The sequence below is a fragment of the Asterias rubens genome, chromosome 12 (assembly GCF_902459465.1).
Source record: "Asterias rubens chromosome 12, eAstRub1.3, whole genome shotgun sequence".
Lineage (NCBI taxonomy): Eukaryota > Metazoa > Echinodermata > Asteroidea > Forcipulatida > Asteriidae > Asterias > Asterias rubens.
In genome coordinates, this window is record NC_047073.1 from 17,144,234 (window position 1) to 17,162,439 (window position 18,206).

The 18,206-nt window shown below is 38.5% G+C and overlaps 1 protein-coding gene across 1 annotated transcript; it reads right to left on the reverse strand.

The window, feature by feature from the left end:
• Positions 1–7,715: 7,715 nt before the first annotated feature.
• On the reverse strand, positions 7,716–17,666 carry LOC117297342 (sia-alpha-2,3-Gal-beta-1,4-GlcNAc-R:alpha 2,8-sialyltransferase-like). Its single transcript, XM_033780321.1, has 7 exons — positions 17,288–17,666; positions 15,771–15,896; positions 11,450–11,621; positions 10,489–10,601; positions 10,173–10,262; positions 8,740–8,984; positions 7,716–8,513 (listed from the first exon to the last, which is right to left on the reverse strand). Exons 1-7 carry the CDS (start codon positions 17,518–17,520, stop codon positions 8,263–8,265), a joined length of 1,230 nt encoding a protein of 409 aa, XP_033636212.1. The 5' UTR covers positions 17,521–17,666; the 3' UTR covers positions 7,716–8,262.
• Between the last annotated feature and the right edge of the window lie 540 nt (positions 17,667–18,206).

The window sequence follows — 18,206 nt, forward strand, 5'->3', positions numbered from 1 at the left end:
CTTTAATGAAATTGGGCCCAGAAGAGTGACGGTTGCGTTGATGACGAATTGAATACGCTCATCTCGATGGACCAATGGACGGCCTTCCTATGACCTATAACCGAGGGCGTCCTACTCAAATGATTTAGGTGCATGCCTATACAAAACATGGAATATAATTGTTTTTGTTGTATCGAAGTTCGAAATAATTTTACTCCTAAAATGTATGTTTTTAGTTGGGTTTTTATTGATTGATTTTACTGTACGTTTATGGGCTCCGTACTCAAACTAGAGCCTTATTTTGTTAAAATAAACTTGATCGAAGTTTAGATGGATGTTCAGTTTTTCTATTGCCAAGAAAAGTGTTTGGTAATGTCCATTCGGACTTGCAGCTGGATCCTGTTTATTAGTTATTCTTTATAAAATCATTTTGAAAATGATGTTGACAATTGAAATTACTATCAGTCTTTCATGAATAAAATATTGACAGGTCTAATTAGCTGCAATAAGTACTTAATCAAAAATATAATGTGAACGTTTTAAATTTTAATCAATCTTCTCTTTCCAATTTTAATAATTGTATTATAAATGGAATAATAAAGAACTGAAATAATATGTTAGTGTTGTCTTTCTATATATTAAAACATGAATCTATAGTATACTCTCCATCCTCCCGTTTGACCCTAACACATCTTCCTTGACCAAAAAGATTAAACAAGTGGTGATATTTAGGCATCACCTCAAAATGATGACAAACTTTAGTTCGATAGGCATATTAAAAGTCTTTTTTTTTCTTAAGTCAAGAATGCACTCTAAAACAGAAGTGACCCGGATCCCCTGTCCTAGGAGCCCTGATGAACCCGTTGACCCAGAGACCTATCAGAAATAATGAGCTTGGATTCTGTGTCACCTTGACCCACTTCTGGGTTATTTTGACACATTTTGGGTCACACATTTCGGGTCCAGGTCAGACACCTGGAGCCCCAAATCTGGATGCATAGAATCAGTACCGACTACGTATTTATCGCTCACTATATCACAGTAAGACACGAGCAAAATCACTTTTTTATATATTCAGCTGTTCCGACCTACCGTTGGAACAGGTATTGTTTCTGTCGAGATTTTTATTTGTTTTCTTATTCTTTGTTTCTGCCTAAAACCCATAGCAATTGCACACGTTTTTTTCTTTAAACCTAATCTCCTAGATCATAACTTCAAAAGAGTGAAATCATATACCAAATTGAAGCTTAGAACATAAGCTTTACTCTAAATGTAAACAAAATAAAAAATCTTCATTAATTTAGCCACGTAATCTTCATTTGAAAATAACTGGATGCAGTCGCTTCCATGTTATTGTTAATATTCTCTTTGGTAAATGCCATACAGTATGTACCTATCATGAGTTGTGACTTCTTGAGATGAGTCTACGCGTTTGAACATAACTGGATGCAGTCACTTCCATGTTATTGTTAAACATTCTCTATGGTAAATTCAGTATGTACCTATCATGAGTTGTGACTTCTTGAGAGGAGTCTACTCAAGTCTCTTTTTCTTGTTTTTCTACATACGTTCTGGACCACAGCGCAGTCTCTGTTTCTTCGTTTCCTAACCGAGTTCTGGACCAATATGCTTTCACGAAGGCTTAGGGTTTTCGTTTAACGAACGTGCGTATATAAATAGGGGTTTTTGACGACGACGACATACCATGGTGTCCACAGAATTACACTAAACTTAAACAGTTTGAAGATAATGACAGTTGAAAGCTTCCCTTAAAAAATTACTTGCTGTGGTGTTGTAGTTTTTGAGAAATTAGTGAAAAAATGTCAAATTTAGACTCCGAGGTGGCGTCCTCCGTGGACGAACGTGCGTAATTGAATAGGGGTTTTTGACGACGACAACGTCGTCGTCAAAAACCCCTAAAGGCATCTAATACTACATTTCAACCCTACTTAATAGTTAAAGGCGTTAGCAGTTCATATTTAGTGACAGTGTTCGCAAAATCATGACACGAGTATTATTTCGCCGGATCATAATCCCCTCTGTTGATACAAATACATGTAAACCCTCGTATTATGCTGCAGCTTGGGCCTCATGGCCTAAATCTCTGGTACCTGCGAGTTCGAATCTCCATGTGACTTCAATATTTTTGTTTATCCCCCAAAACTACAAAAATATTTCTTTTTGCAATATTTAAGTTAGATTCTTATCTTTATATCGATAGTGTTGCCTTTTCTTTTTCTCAATTGTTAGCCAAACATAACCTGTGTGCATTCATGACACGATGATGCTTGAAAAACACAGTAAGCGGAAAATGGTGATCATAAGCGCAGAGTTTGGTGGTTAAGAGTTCTGTGAAATCAAATCGTACTAGATCAAACATAAAACCACCGACCCCAAAAAAAATTAAAAATCGTAATTAATTAACCACGTGTCCCATATTTGCATATTTAATTGTACAAGGGGACAAAGTTGTTGGAACTTCCTGTTGATGCTGACATCATGAGAACATCAGCATAAGTATTGGAGTTGCACTACCTATTGAACCACTTGGAGTGTTCAAGGAGTCCAACACGTCAGTCTAGAGTCCAACTCTGATTGTAAACATCAATTCAGGCATCATCTTCAATTTAATTTTATGCAACAAGCAAACTTATAAATTGTCTGATTTTATTTCAAAGGGTAACATAAATGGCTGTTAGCAAACGGTTTCCAACAAAAACTACATGGTGTACGTGCACAATACTCTTACTGGCCTCAAGCATTTACCTCTAGATAATAAATCAAGCATTCAGTTCAAAATGATAAAAGTTTGTTATTGCCACATTATTCAGCGACCATGAATCATACACAGCTACTATTCACAAGAAAATCTATGTGTGGAGGGTAACAGACAGCACACAATGGAACCGGAGTTTAACAATGACAATACCAAAAGTGCAATCGTCAGCCGTTGAAGTTTATTATACATGGGGCTGATGGTCATCAAAAGGATAAAGTTTGTTATCGCCACATTATTCAGCGAACCATGAATCATACACAGCTACTATTCACAAGAAAATCTATGTGGGGAGGGTAACAGACAGCACACAATGGAACCGGAGTTTAACAATGACAATACCAAAAGTGCAATCGTCAGCCGTTGAAGTTTATAATACATGGGGCTGATGGTGATCAAAAGGATAAAGTTTGTTATCGCCACATTATTCAGCGAACCATGAATCATACACAGCTACTATTCACAAGAAAATCTATGTGTGGAGGGTAACAGACAGCACACAATGGAACCGGAGTTTAACAATGACAATACCAAAAGTGCAATCGTCAGCCGTTGAAGTTTATTATACATGGGGCTGATGGTCATCAAAAGGATAAAAGTATGTTACAACCGCCCACTTTTGTTTATCTGTTTCATTTAAATAATATATGGTTAAGTTTTATTTTACGCTAACTGTTTTTGTGTTTGTTCTTCCTGTAATTTTGAATTGTTTTGCCGCTACATAAGATTACACCCACTAAATAGAATTGCTTACATTGCTTTCTTCGTTAGAAAAAAAGGGGGGGGGGGGTCCGTACTCGTTAAGGTTTGCTTTTTATGGGCCCCCTCCATCCCCTACATGTGTTTTGCATTGATTTTTAGTTTTGTTTTCTATTATTGTACGATTGCATTTACTTGTAATAAATTATTTATTACTTTCTGTGTAGACTAAGCAAGTCTCGCGCGTATTTGAACTTGCGGGACCATTATGTTCCAAACCTTATGGAGTTTTACGTGGGACACTTTGTTTCGTCCATTATTTTAGTTTAACGTAGTTTATGACCATAAATTTTAGAAATAATTATTGTTGGAAATGTAATACTAGTTAACAAAACGTATACAAGTAAAATCCTTTCAACAAAAGAAAATCCTACTTTCGGGATGTCGACTTCCCGAGATAAATTATCACAGGAAGACGACATCCTAATTTTAGGATGTCGACTTCCCGAGATAAATTATCACAGCAAGACGACATCCTACTTTTGGGATATCGACATTCCGAGATAAATTATCACAGGAAGACGACATTCTTCTTTTAGAATGTCGACTTCCCGAGATAAATTATCACAGGAAGATGACAACTAACGTTTAGGATGTCGACATACCGAGATAAATTATCACAGCAAGACGACATCCTACTTTTAGGATGTCGACATCCCGAGATAAATTATCACAGGAAGACGACATCCTACTTTTAGGATGTCGACATTCCGAGATAAATTATCACAGGAAGACGACATTCTTCTTTAAGAATGTCGACTGTTTGTAGTTATAAGACTCCTTGGGGATAGGAGAAAAATTAGGAAAAACCGTGACCTCAATTTGACCTCTAGTTCCGGGTCAACCGGAAGTGGGACCATATCTCAAAAACTACTCAACCGATTTTCAATTTGTTTTCACTTACAGACTCCTTGACATTAATATTGACTGTGAAAACTCGTGACCCCATGTTGGCCTCTACGTCCGGGTGAACCGGAAGTGGGACCATACGCCAAGTACTATACAACCGATTTTCAATCCTGTTTGTTCAGTTTTATCCTCCTAAGGCATTAAAAATAAACTTTGAAAATCCATGACCCCAAGTTGACCTCTACTTCCGGGTCAACCAGAAGTGGCACCATATCTCAACAACTACACAACCGATTTTCTAACTTTTGTTCAGTTACAGACTCCTTGGGCGTTAGAGATTAGCCTTAGGTTACCGTGACCCCATGAAGTGGCACCGTAACTCAAGACACTGTACAGTATTTTTCAAACTGTTTTTCAGTTATAGACTCCTTGGTAATATTAACACATAATCAAAGCAAAAGAACACGGAACAGCTTTGTGTTTGTTCACAAACACCTAATGTCTAGTTATAATGGAAGTCGCTAATCACAAGGCACAATGAGCCAGTCTAGGTGTGGGCTAAACAAAAGAATTCGAAAAAGAAAGCAAAGAGAATGAAGTTATAAAAGAAACCCATTCACATAACGCTTGAACTGGGACAGATTTTATGCTGCAAGTATTACACAATACAGGCAAGACATTCCAAAGTTGGGATTGCATAATGGGAACCATATGAGAATGTGACTCGACAAAGAGGCGTGCCGTGCGTCCAAAGGTGGTGGGTTGGAGGAATAATGTATCGGTATACTAGTGCGAGACCGTTTGAGCACATCTCTTGACACTACTAGGAGAGGAACATTAATGATGTAAAAGTGGTTTCAATGAGGCTGCTAATTCTTGGAGCACCAAGTCATCAATGTACCGCTAAACAGGGATATAGTTACAAGCTAGGACACTTCTCCATAAACAGAGCTAGAGTATAGCAGAGGGCCCCTCATTATTATGCATTTATTAGAACAAAGTGGTAGACTTTATTTATACTTCATGTGTTTGCAAATGTGTCTTCAGTCGTGGAGTTGTCCATGTCACAGACTGCCTTTAGCATTGTTAGCTCACCCTACTTATTAGTACTACACTTCAGGATTGCGACGGATTTGGGAGGTAAGTGTTCGTGTACATTCAGTACATTGCTTTGATCTGGAATCTCCAATGAAATTGAAGATACTTCTCTTCCTGTGTTACACAAACGTGTACTTATTGTTTCTTGAAGTACACAATAACGGGCCTCGAAATCCAACACGGTGCCACAGAGTTTGTGATGATGACGTCACGAATTGAAATATGGAGGTTAGTAAAGTGACTGTGCCCCAAAAAAGTGACAAAACTAGTGAGAACACGTGACTTACATCTTCTACTGGAAGGGTTTTTGCATAATTATAATAACTAAACACCATAAATAAGAATTGTACTTGTTCACATGATTCTTTATAATCTAACCTCCTATTGTGTTTTGACACCTTATAATAATATACTGCCCCGATTGCTAATTCCTTCCTTTGATCATTCACTCCGTCTCCATTAGATGTTGTTTCCAATGAGCTTCGTCGTCGTGCTTCTGGCTCGCTGATGTTGGGTTAGTGCACGTAAGTACATATTCCAACTTTTATTACAAAGATGTCAAAATGCAGAGGAGCAAATTGTAAATCTTATAACCCAGCCCAACCGTACTATGTCATCACAACAACGGCACATGTCTTTATTGTTGCATGTGCACGACGTGTCTATACATCTGCCAATAATCGTTTCTGAATCTAAGCCAGTTCTGCTGTGGCTATCGAAACCGTTCGGCTGTGGCTATCGTGCCCGTTCTGCTGTGGCTATCGAGCCCGTTCTGCTGTGGCTATCGAACCCGTTCGGCTGTGGCTATCGAGCCCGTTCTGCTGTTGCCACCGAGCCCGTTCTGCTGTGGCTATCGAGCCCGTTCGGCTATGACTATAACGATTCAATGCAGAGTTACATTTAAATGTACTTCAAGGCCTTCCCATACCTTTAAATGCATTATCAGTGATATGGGGCCGCTGTGGCTTAAGATTCTGTCCCCGGAGGTTCTGTTCCCCATACGTCGAGCTGTAAACAGGCTAATTCTGATAGCGCCCTCTTTTGAAACATCCTCTTTCAGCCCTATTAAATTTCCCGTACGGGGGAAGATTCTCCTGAACATAATTCCCTGGGTCCGGATATCGGCAGACTGGAGCAGACTATAGGATGCAAACAGACCGAAATAAAGGTCAAATATAGGTCAAACTAGGGTTATGTCATGAAAACATCAGTCCTGTTTTAAAACCTATCCGAAGATGTATGGATGGCACAAGCACAAATCTACCACAAGTTTAGTGGAACGCTTTAATAATGTTAAGTTATTCAACAATCGATGACGTCGTCATGACTGAAATATGTAGGCTTATAGTAATTCTTATGGTATTGATAAAAACTGAATTTCAATTTATATGCAGATGATTGCAATGATGCAATTGATCATTCCGGGATACCGTAATGTATGTTTTATTGTGATGTTGGGGTGAATGAGTGGGTGACTGAGGCGGGGGGGGGGGGGGGTGCAATCAGTGTAATGTATCCTTGTACTGAGTCGTTCTCCGAAATCTACCCATCGTAATGCATGTCCAAATGGCAAATTGGGCAAAGATGAATGGATACGAGGTTGCTGGAAACGAAGTCGAACCATGTATAGGTGTGAATAAATAAAACACTTTTAGCCTTCGAGAAAGACTCTGCTACAAAGTTCTAGGGTCAAAACGTCAGGCCATTAACTATTTTAGCCTTCGAGAAAGACTCTGCTACAAAGTGGTAGGGTCGAAACGTCAGGCCATTAACTTTTTTAGCCTTCGAGAAAGACTCTGCTACAAAGTTCTAGGGTCAAAACGTCAGGCCATTAACTATTTTAGCCTTCGAGAAAGACTCTGCTACAAAGTGCTAGGGTCGAAACGTCAGGCCATTAACTATTTTTTGTAAATAAAACACTGATAACATCATTTAAAGTACTAAGATTTAATTATATGGCACATTGCACCCTCGTTAAGAATGTTCAATTATTTACGGCTCACACCAACATACATAAAACAGAACTTTGGAAAAATAAAGAAGGGTACGTAAGCTCATTTGATGAGTAATAAGTCTTTCACAATATTTCAGGTAGCACAATAATCATACCAATTCGACATAAACCAAATGAACCGATCGCAGCGAATCACGAACCAAACAAGTCCGGTCTTCAATTCAATTCAATTCAATTTTTTTATTTGTCCCACCATGTAGGAAACTCTGTATGAATACATGCAATACAGAAAGAAAAATAAATAACACACAATCATAAATAAACTACTGGAAATATTAATTAATCAGAAAACTACATTACTAATAAACCACAATTACAATTGTGTCAAAGCAAGACACTATACCAATAGTTGCTTAGTCCTTGAAATAGAATGGGGTTGATTGTCCCTTGTACCCTTAACACTTGATCAAAGTGTTTGTGGTTCATAAAGCAAGCCTCTTATGTTATGAGCTATGATTAAATTTACTTATGATGCATTATGTTTTCATTACCAGAAATAACTACGAGAAATAGAAATAATTAAATTTTACAAACAAGTTACCAACCAAAAGGACCGATGGCAGGGATAGATGCATAAATAGTTAATGGCCTGACGTTTTGACCCTAGCAGACTCTTTGTGTACACCTTGGTTTGTCTATGGGCTTTCTGACTGGTAAATTAATATGTGGGACGCTTCTTTTACCTCTCTGCGTGAGGGCGTCCTAATGCAGTGACATCATTGAAGAGAACTTCAAAGAAAAGTCCATCCCGGTTGAATGAGACTCAAACGTCCCGGTTGAATGAGACTCAAACGTCGCAGTCTCTGACATGCAACTTAAGGAGTCCCAAAACATGCATCTGAAGCAGTACAGAAAACTCATCGTTCATCGAATGAGCTTTATTTGACCCGATTTTGTCGAAGTAGTGATACTTGACTTTCCTCAATGTGTTTATACCAGTGTCTGTCACTCTGTCTGGCACCCTGTAGGGGAAGGGCCAGAAGCCGTAGAGGTGTGTCTCTTCGCACATAGTCAGTGCCAAGTGAGTCATGAAGAAACCTATGAATAAAACAAAGTTCAGTTTTCAATAGCTACACTTTTGTGAAGTCAGGAAAATGTGTTTACGGTCTACAAATTTAAGTCTTTTTAAAACTTCGAAGACTCGATATCACTTCAATTGTAAAGAACATCCATATAGCTTCAAGTAAGACAATGTTCAAGAGTGGGCTAACAATCAACTCCCCCCGTCCCAATCGTTGAAAAGAACAAACACCCAGACTCGTACCTGTTGACAGGAACTCCGTCATTTTCCTCTCTTTCCAAAAGTCGAGTATTGCTAGATAATGTAATGGGTTGGCGATGGATGTCTCAGGATTTCGGACACCGTAGTTATCAAGGGTGTGTTTTGCTTTTAGGCATAAACCAATCATGGCGGTGGATGCCACACATGGCAACCAAAGGACACCGTAGTAATCACCGGTGGCATTTACGAATGAAATTGTAGCCTCTTTGGTCTTCAGGTTTTTAAATCTGTAATTTTAAAATAAAATAAAATCAACAATCACACAATACACACAACAATTATAAAACACAAATATATATATATATATATATATTCAGGAGGTGATTCGCAAAGCATTTTATTATAAGATGATCGATGAGTTATCTTCAGTTCAAGGTCAACATTTTGATTGATTTGACATTAAAGGCAGTGGACACTATTGGTAATTACTCAAAATATTTATTAGCATAAAACCTCACTTGGTAACGAGTAATGGTAAGAGGTTGATAGTATAAAACATTGTGAGAAACGGCTCCCTCCGAAGTGACGTAGTTTCCGAGAAAGAAGTAATTTTCTACGAATTTGATTTCGAGACCTCAGAATTAGATGAGGTCTCGAAATCAACTTGCATCTGAAAGCACACAACTCGTGTGACAAGGTTGTTTTTTCTTTCATTATTATCTCGCAACTTCAACGACCAATTGAGCTCAAATTTTCACAGCTTTGTTGTTTTATGTATATGTTGAGATACACCAAGTGAGAAGACTGGTCTTAGACAATTACCAATAGTGTCCACTGTCTTTAACACCAAGTGAGAAGACTGGTCTTTGACAATTACCAATAGTGTCCACTGTCTTTAACACCAAGTGAGAAGACTGGTCTTTGACAATTACCAATAGTGTCCAGTGTCTTTAACACCAAGTGAGAAGACTGGTCTTAGACAATTACCAATAGTGTCCAGTGTCTTTAACACCAAGTGAGAAGACTGGTCTTAGACAATTACCAATAGTGTCCACTGTCTTTAAAGGCATTGTACACTATTGGTAATTGTCAAAGACCAGTCTTCTCACTTAATGTATCTCAACATACTAATTATGCACAAAACAAAAACCCGTGAAAACTTGAACTCAATTGGTCGTCGAAGTTGCGAGTAGCGGAAGAACAAATACCTTTGTCACACATACTTGTGTGCTTTCAGATGCTTGATTTTGGGAACTCAAAATCGAATTATGAGGTATTGAAATCAAATTCAAATATTTTTTTTATGGAAAATTACTTCTTTCTCGGAAACTACGTTACTTTAGAGAGTGAGCCGTTTCTCTCAACGTTTTATTCTATCAACAGCTCTCCATTGCTTGTTACCAAGTAAGTGTTGATGCTAACAATTATTTTGAGTATTTTAGAGAGAAATTGTAAACACATTATTGACTTTGTACCTTCTTTGAATAATACTCGGATTCATCGTCGTTATGTTGGTTTTCCAACCGGCGTCCGCCACGTGAGGGCGTATCGGCGGAAAATTCGACCTGATATAAAAAAAAAACCATTACAAACTTCACACGTTTAACTTTTCTCTAGCAATATGCTTCGTAATATTGGTGAATGGAGTCAACAGACAACTTTTTTGTATCTTATTGTGATTTATTTTCAACTCGTAGTCTAAATATACATTTAAAGAAATATAGACGTGGCCTTTTCAAAACGATGCACAGAGAGACTTAGCCGATGGTTCGAAAATGGCCGCCGTCGTACCTGATGACGTAATCTGATTGGTCAATCTCCTTTCCACATTTGCTATTTGAGAGAATTCCACTATTGCCAACCACGCTACATCGTTTGAATCGTTTGCCAGATAGTGGTGAAATCTGGAGAGACAAAAATACGAACTTGAACAAATCAAGAACAAAACAAAGGATCTCATTAGGGAGGGGATGTTCACACGTCTTTTCCCAATACGTCGGCCTATTTTAATTTTTGTTTTAACCTATAGGACTTATTTGACGAGTATCGTTTACTGAGACCCAAAGTGTGGTTTTTGCGCCAACATCTTTTCTTAGAGTTTGTCGGATTATAAACAATAGACATTATTTATTCCTTTTTTCTTTCCCATTGAAAACTAATTGGTAAATGGAAAAACACATGCACACATGTAATAATAGGGAGGTTTAGCTGCACGTTCCGTGAGCAAAGTGAACGTGAACGTGAACGTCAGAAAATAAAATTGTGCCGTTCAAATTTCACGTTTTCAGCATACGTGAGGTTACCATTTTTCATCACGTCAGGTACGTACTTGCAGACGTTATACGTTATCATGCAATAAGCTCAAAGTGGCGACGTCCCCTAGAAACAACACAATATTATTTTGACATTCACGTTGACGTGATTGCTCGCGCAACGTGCAGATAAATTTAGCGAGGTTTAGCTGCATGTTACGCGAGCAAAACCGTGAACGTGAACGTCAAGAATGGTGTCATGTCTAGGTGACGTCACCAACTTTTGGCTTATTTCATGCTCACGTATGACGCCTGCGCGTACGTACCTGACGTGGGAAATGGTAATTGTACGTATGCTTAAAATGTACAACACAAAACGTCCCAAATGTCCTTAGGTCCACACTTTGTTTGAAGTATTTGTTCACACACATAGTGAGTTTCATTTAAAGATCAACTCCCCCCCCCCCTCCACCTGTGCTCTTTTTGGAACTGTGACTTACCGGTGGGACATCGTCTTTAATGAATTTCTTGGAGAGTTTGTAGAAGAATGTTTTATTGTCTGGCCTGGTATTAGTGAATGAATACGGCAGTCTATCTCCTACTCTCACGTTGCGATGAGTCAACACGAACTCGTCCTGGAAGGTCGAGTTGGTATGGTTCAACAACTTTTCCCTTTAACATTGACAAGAGATTTGATTAATGGGCGGTGGGATGGTACAACAAGAGTTGGGGCGCCACCACGCAGATACCACCATTTAATTTTGTTTCAAATTACACAAGTATTTCAAAACAAAAATTTAAAAGTTGTATAATCATTAACAAAGTGCGTCCTCAATACTTCTGAAAACCCTGTAATCGGCATCGGCTTCGGTCCTTCCTTTGTTCCGTGTTAGCGTTGCGGGAGAGAGATTCTTCATAAGTATTTACCTCTATTGTTGTAGGGAGCACGGCTTCGGCAATGCTCCAAATACTATTTTGATTTGTGCAGGATAATATCCAAGACCTCTCTTTCAGTATGTGACCTTATAACATCTCACTTTGTCTTGAGAAATGTTGTACTTTTTAGGGCGAGTTGAACCTGGTATTGTTAACTTGCCAACCTCTACCCACCTGTTCCCTTTACATGAGTGATTGAACTGTACTGGTATAAATGCTATTTCAGTAGTATTTTAGTAGTTGCAGGAGATCATGGTATTTTTATAGGCTAAAGACGCCATCATTGGGACTTTAGTTTTGTAGTATTTTGTTGAATGGTTGTCCCCTTTAATTAAAGGGTTGGCCTCCTTCCCGGGCTCTACACTAGTCTTGGTTCCAAGACCATTGGTGTAGCGCGGTCACACACAACCAACGTTCCGATTATGCACGGCAAAAACTGTACACGCTTGTAATGAACGAACGCTAGCGGGCGCTCTGTTTCTCTGATTTCCGGATCTCACCATGTCCTGTGCTCACCAAGATCTTGGACATTTGCAAATTGAAGGCGTGGCCAGACTATGTAAATTACTTTTAATGCATGCAATATTCATATCACGTGACGAATTGAAGATGACTATTCAAACTAGATCGAGTCAAAGGTCAATATGATCGGCGCTCTATTTTTAATAATCTTTGCTCAAAGAGTAATTCCGTGGTCATTATAGGCCTATTAAAAGGAAAACAGTGAAATTTTAAGTATAGACTACCTATTCAGATTATGGATACGTGACGATTTGAAATCGTAAATAATGGTCAAAAATCGAACGTAAGATTAGCATTCAGAGAGTCCGTGTAACGGACGCTTGTATGGCCCCACGGCGTGGAGCAATCGGAACGTGAAATAAGCCTTGTGGAATATCACGTACCGCCCATGCCGTGTCTCGTGGGGGTTGGAGGTGTTAAATCCCGGGCGCTATGAACTCCCAGCTTGCGGGTGTCGACTCCGTTGTTTCTTATGATCGCAACGTTCCAATATGCTCCATTTTGATTCATGGCCCCCTAATTTCTTTTTGTTATGAGTTTTCAGGTAATTTTGATGATGTCAAAACGTAGGAATATCGCATTTATTTTGTTATATTGATAGTGTTATTGTGTGAGTAGCTTAACAATATTATGAGAATTTTTTATAAAAGGTTGAAATAAAAATAATGCTAAACCAAAATTCCCTAAAAGCATAATTTTGCCAAACAAAGTATTATTTTTTAATTCTGTGAATGAAGAGTTATTTTTGAGGTAATGATTAAACTGGGCAACTAGTGGAATTTATGACCCGACTATTCGCTTCAAATAACTGGGAGTTGAATAGCAGTAGTCGCCACTCGACAAGCAATCAAAATTCGCAATTTCTCATGAGTTGTTCCAAAAGATATTGTTACGACTACATTCCAAAAAATATGATATGGTTACGTTCCAAGCTGCGCAGCTACTCGGCTACGTTTACGCTCCAAGATACGCTCAGGTCCACGTTCCTTCAAGTTACACTATAATATCAAAAGGTATGTTTTCAAGCCCGAGTCAAGCTACGCTTACATTCCAAGATACGCAGCTACTTTACGTTCCAAGATACGCTTGGGTCTACGTTCCTTCAAGTTACACTATAATATCAAAAGGTACGCTATCAAGCCCGAGTCAAGCTATGCTTACGTTCAAAGATACGCAGCTACGTTTATGTTCCAAGATGCTACGCTTCAGTCCAAGATATGCTTACGTTCCAAAAGATGTCAACGTTCCAAGCTACACAGCTACTCAGCTGCGCTTACAGATCTGCTTATGTTCCTTCAAGTTACGCTATAATATCAAAAGGTACGCTTTCAATCCCATGTCAAGTTACGCTTACGTTCCAAGATACGCAGCTACGAATTACGTTCCAAGATATGCTTACGCTCCAAAATATACTGTTACGTTCCAAACTACGCAGCTACTCAGCTACGCTTATACACTCCAAGATACGTTTAGGTTACGCTACAATATCAAAAAGTACGCTTTCAATCCTGAGTCAAGCTACGCTTACGTTCCAAGATCTGCAGCTACGCTTACGTTTCAAAATACATTCTCACAAAGACGCTTTTGAATCCCTCAAGATTTCCTTCCCCCAAGATTAAAAAACTTTCACTGTGAATAACACTACAGGGCCCACCAGTTAATATCTGTTTGGCAGAAAATACTGTACAAAATTTCTTTACTATCCAAAAATTTAGGTGGGCACTAGGCATAAGTCTACAACATTTCAAATTTAATTAAAAATTGGCTGGTAACCAGTTTCTGCTAAGCAATACTATTTTGTGCTAACTATAAGCAAATTGTTTAGCCAATACAGGCTTCATCAGTGTGGGCCCTGGCACGTCAGGAGCATAACGCCACGATCGCATTTCAAGCTGCATCATGGCACTGCAGTAGTCTGGATCTGTATATTATACATAGAAAGGTTTGTGGTGGTACCGCAAACCTTTCTTTATCGTATTTCCACCATGTGGCAAAGTTTCAAATCCTACTGATCTGGACATTATTATACTCGTTGCAAAAGTCCAAGACCATGGTGAGATCTAAATCAGAGAAACAGAGCGCCCGCTAGCGTTCGTTCATTACAAGCGTGTACAGTTTTTGCCGTGCATAATCGGAACGTTGGTTGTGTGTGACCACGCAATGCCAATGGTCTTGGAATCAAGACTAGCTCTACACTTATTAATCCGATCATGTCTGGAGACTGTATTGATTCTTCACAAAGCTCAAAGTTTGATAAAGTCAAGTGGAATGTGTCTATGATGATTCCCCATATAGAAAGCACGTGTGCTAGCAGATAACGTGTTGATTTACGTTGCACCCATTCCATAGAATGGATCCAAGGGATTGCAAACAAGTCAACTATAAGTGCTCAAAATGCTAAAATTTAGTTAGCCACAAAATAAACACAGTTCACAAATTGGTTAAATTGCGAGGGAAAAAAAAACAATTCATAAAAATGACAACGCAAGACCATAACACGGATTTTCATACAATAAACAGGCATTAACATCATGGTTTTGTCAGAGAAATGAAGTGATTTGTATGATTATAGTTGAATCGGGTATGAGCTTTGAATATTAATATTTTACGTGTGTAGCCAGCAGTCTTGTGTTGACCCTGGGCTTGTTCATAAAGGGACCGTGATATCCGGGTGCACGCGTGCTTTTCATATTAAGGGATCAACTTGGAAAATTCCACCTCTCTTTCGTACTAGAAATACTGGCATTATTGCATGCCAACACACAGCAGCGCATACGATTAATGTTCAATCTCAGGAACAAACAAATCCTACATCCTCCTGGAGGACTCAGCTGCGGCTGGAACTATTCATAATTTCAAAATGAAGTCTCTGCAATGTATATCACTATGTGTTGATATTACGTCTGATGTTTTATTGTATTTGTGCACTGTTCCTCGTAGGAGTAGGGTAACCTTTTCCCGGTTCATATTACAATGGAAATAATGATACCCTTTTCACAATATAGCTATAGGTATCACGTTGTTGACCAGAATTGTTCATATAAAGGCACTGGACACATTTTGGTAATAATATTGTCAGTATTGCCACTTGGTATATCCCAACATATGGATTACATAACAAACCTGTCACATTTTAGATCAATTGGTCATTGAAGTTGCAAGGAAATAATGAGAGAAAAATACCCTTGTGGCACAACTTTGTGTGCTTTCAGATACATAAGTGGTTAAGATGGAAAAAACTACCTCTCTCTCAAAAACTACGTTCCTTCAAAGGGAGCCGTTTGCTCGTAGTACCAAGTAAGTTTTTATGCTAACAATTATTTTGAGTGATTACCAACAGTGTACAGTGCCTTTAAACCTTACCTGAACTCGGCTAGATTGCTAGGATTCGATTCCCAGGGTAGTGACGTCAGCAAGAGGTCGTATAAATACATCAAATGATCCCCACTTTCTTTGAATATTCGGAACTCAATCCGATCGGATCTTTGCCTGGCGGAGGAAAAAGGGGGTATCAAGTTGCAGCGATTGATTCGTTATGAACAAAATACACCCAGCATGTAGACATCTACATGCTGGGTGTTATTATCGAAAACCAAACAAATAATAATTGGTACCTCATCATGCAATGCCTCAAATCCCATTTTATGCGAGGTTATAATTATTCCTTATGGCCGATTTCACACTAAAAGATCTAATATTGTGAATCAGATATTGTGATATCACAATACAAAATCACTATGGTGATATATTGATAACTCAGATGAATGCTTTATGAAATTAAGTCTCCATAGGCGTTACCATTTAAGACATATGTTTAAGTCCTGCTCGTGTTAGTTTTGGGAAACTTAATGGGTTTCGCCTTAATGTGTATACACATCATATAGGATGTTTACATCATTATGTAAGATTGAAAATGTGAATAGATTTAGTAATAATGTGTTTAGTATACAGACAGTCAATTCCATTGAAACATTTTTGCCTAAATTTCTGCAGTTGTTTTAAACATTAGCAAAAAAACACACTCAACTATTTTGACATCTCGTGTCAAAACCCGATGTTTAAAAAAATGTGTTTTTCACTATTTTCTCTTGACTCAAAATACAAGTTCACCTTAAATGCTGGACTTTTTACGTAATCCATGTTAGGTCATTACATCAGGTGTGTATAAAATAATGTGGATGTTTTTTGTTCTTGTACATGGCGAAAATGTTGACGAAAATGTTGACTGTAAATTTAGCCGTGTGACTTGGCCGTAATCGTTATTCTTTGGCAGATTGTGCGCATTTTGTACTGGCCTTTTTCTGAATGCATGTAATCATTACGTGAATGACATCACTAGATTCCATTTTTTACAGCAATCCCATAGAGGTATTTGGAACCCCTCGATGCACCAGTGATCCGCGCTCATACATTATGAATAATTCCACTGTAGGCTTACCCTAAAACCATCGTGTAAACGCAAGTAGACGCCAGTTTGCAGTTCGTATTTTATTTACAGCTACATTTACAGGTTGTCTGGCACGCTTGCTCCGTTCTTCGCATGATATGGGGGAAGTGAAGCCGAAAAAGTTTCGTGTTTTTTTCTGCAATGCACAATCCTTTTACTTGATAAGTTGATTGTCGCAATGTTTCAGGCATGACTTGTAGCACATTCGCTTCGTAGAACCTTCTTTAACCTAACAAGGCATGGATAAATTCGTCACCTTATTCGAAATGGCATCGAGAGCGCTCTAATACATCCGTCAGTCTGTATCTGAATGTGATTTATATACTGCCTTTTACGAAAAAATTGAACTAACTTAGAAAAAAAACATATAAATCTGAAAACCGTCCTCCCTTTTTTCACCACGGGATTTCTGGTTTAGCGATCAAATTCTCACCTTAATTTGGAATCGATATCTTTCGTGGTTCCTGTTATTTTATTGACGCCATCTTGCCTCTGCTCCACTGCATTGAGGAAGAGAGGTGAATTTGCTCCAGTCCGTTCTCTGTTCAAAATGTTCAGTCCAAATATGACAGGTTTTCCCGTTAAGAAGAATAGAGTATATAAAACACCGAGACAAAGCACCGTCAATAAGATAACAAAGTGAGATCGAAGTCGCCGTTTCATCATTCAGAAGTTCACAATTCCCTCTCGACTTCTTGAGAATTACTACCTGTAACGCCAGACACCGTCACCACAGTGTGCCTAAACGTTTTTGAGACGAGTTCAATTCCCAGATGGTTAGCCGCTACATGAAACTAATATTACCCGTTAAACTCAAGTAGTGTCCGCAGTTGAGAAATGCGTCAACTTATCCACTGCTAGGTATGCGTGCTGCGTGTAGATACCCTATATACCTGCTCTCGTATGCAAAGGAGGTCTCTCATTGCTCAGGCACAACACATTCTCTTTGTGGGTTCGATGACATTTTGTAGCGGTCAAATTATGTATGAACGAGAGGGATAGTGTTGTGTACCGGCCATTACGTGCAGCACGCAAAAGTCCAATGGCTTATATTATTATGTCGTCAATTTATATACCGACTGTTGAGATTATATCATGTCATTTCATCAAACACTGTCACTAAATAAAAATTACGCTGAGATCATTAATATTGTGAACTTCGGACCTTTGACGTTCATGACCAAATTAAAGGACAACGTCTAGTGTTTTTAATCCAGAATCGTTAGTTATGAGTTTGGTATCTCAATAACTTACAGGGCTTACAGAAGGTAATAGTGAAAGACTTCTCTTGAAATATTATTCCATGAAATGCTTTACTTTTTGAGAAAACATTAAAACAATTATCAATTCTC

What these genes read in the sequence shown, in the direction of transcription:
- LOC117297342 (XM_033780321.1), bottom strand. Translation starts at nt 17,520, where the DNA reads ATGATGAAACGGCGACTTCGATCTCACTTTGTTATCTTATTGACGGTG. An exon ending in GATATCGATTCCAAATTAAG is followed by an intron (nt 15,897 to 17,287) that starts GTGAGAATTTGA and finishes TTCCTCCGCCAG; the next exon opens with GCAAAGATCCGATCGGATTG. An exon ending in GACGGAGTTCCTGTCAACAG is followed by an intron (nt 8,514 to 8,739) that starts GTACGAGTCTGG and finishes TTTTATTCATAG; the next exon opens with GTTTCTTCATGACTCACTTG.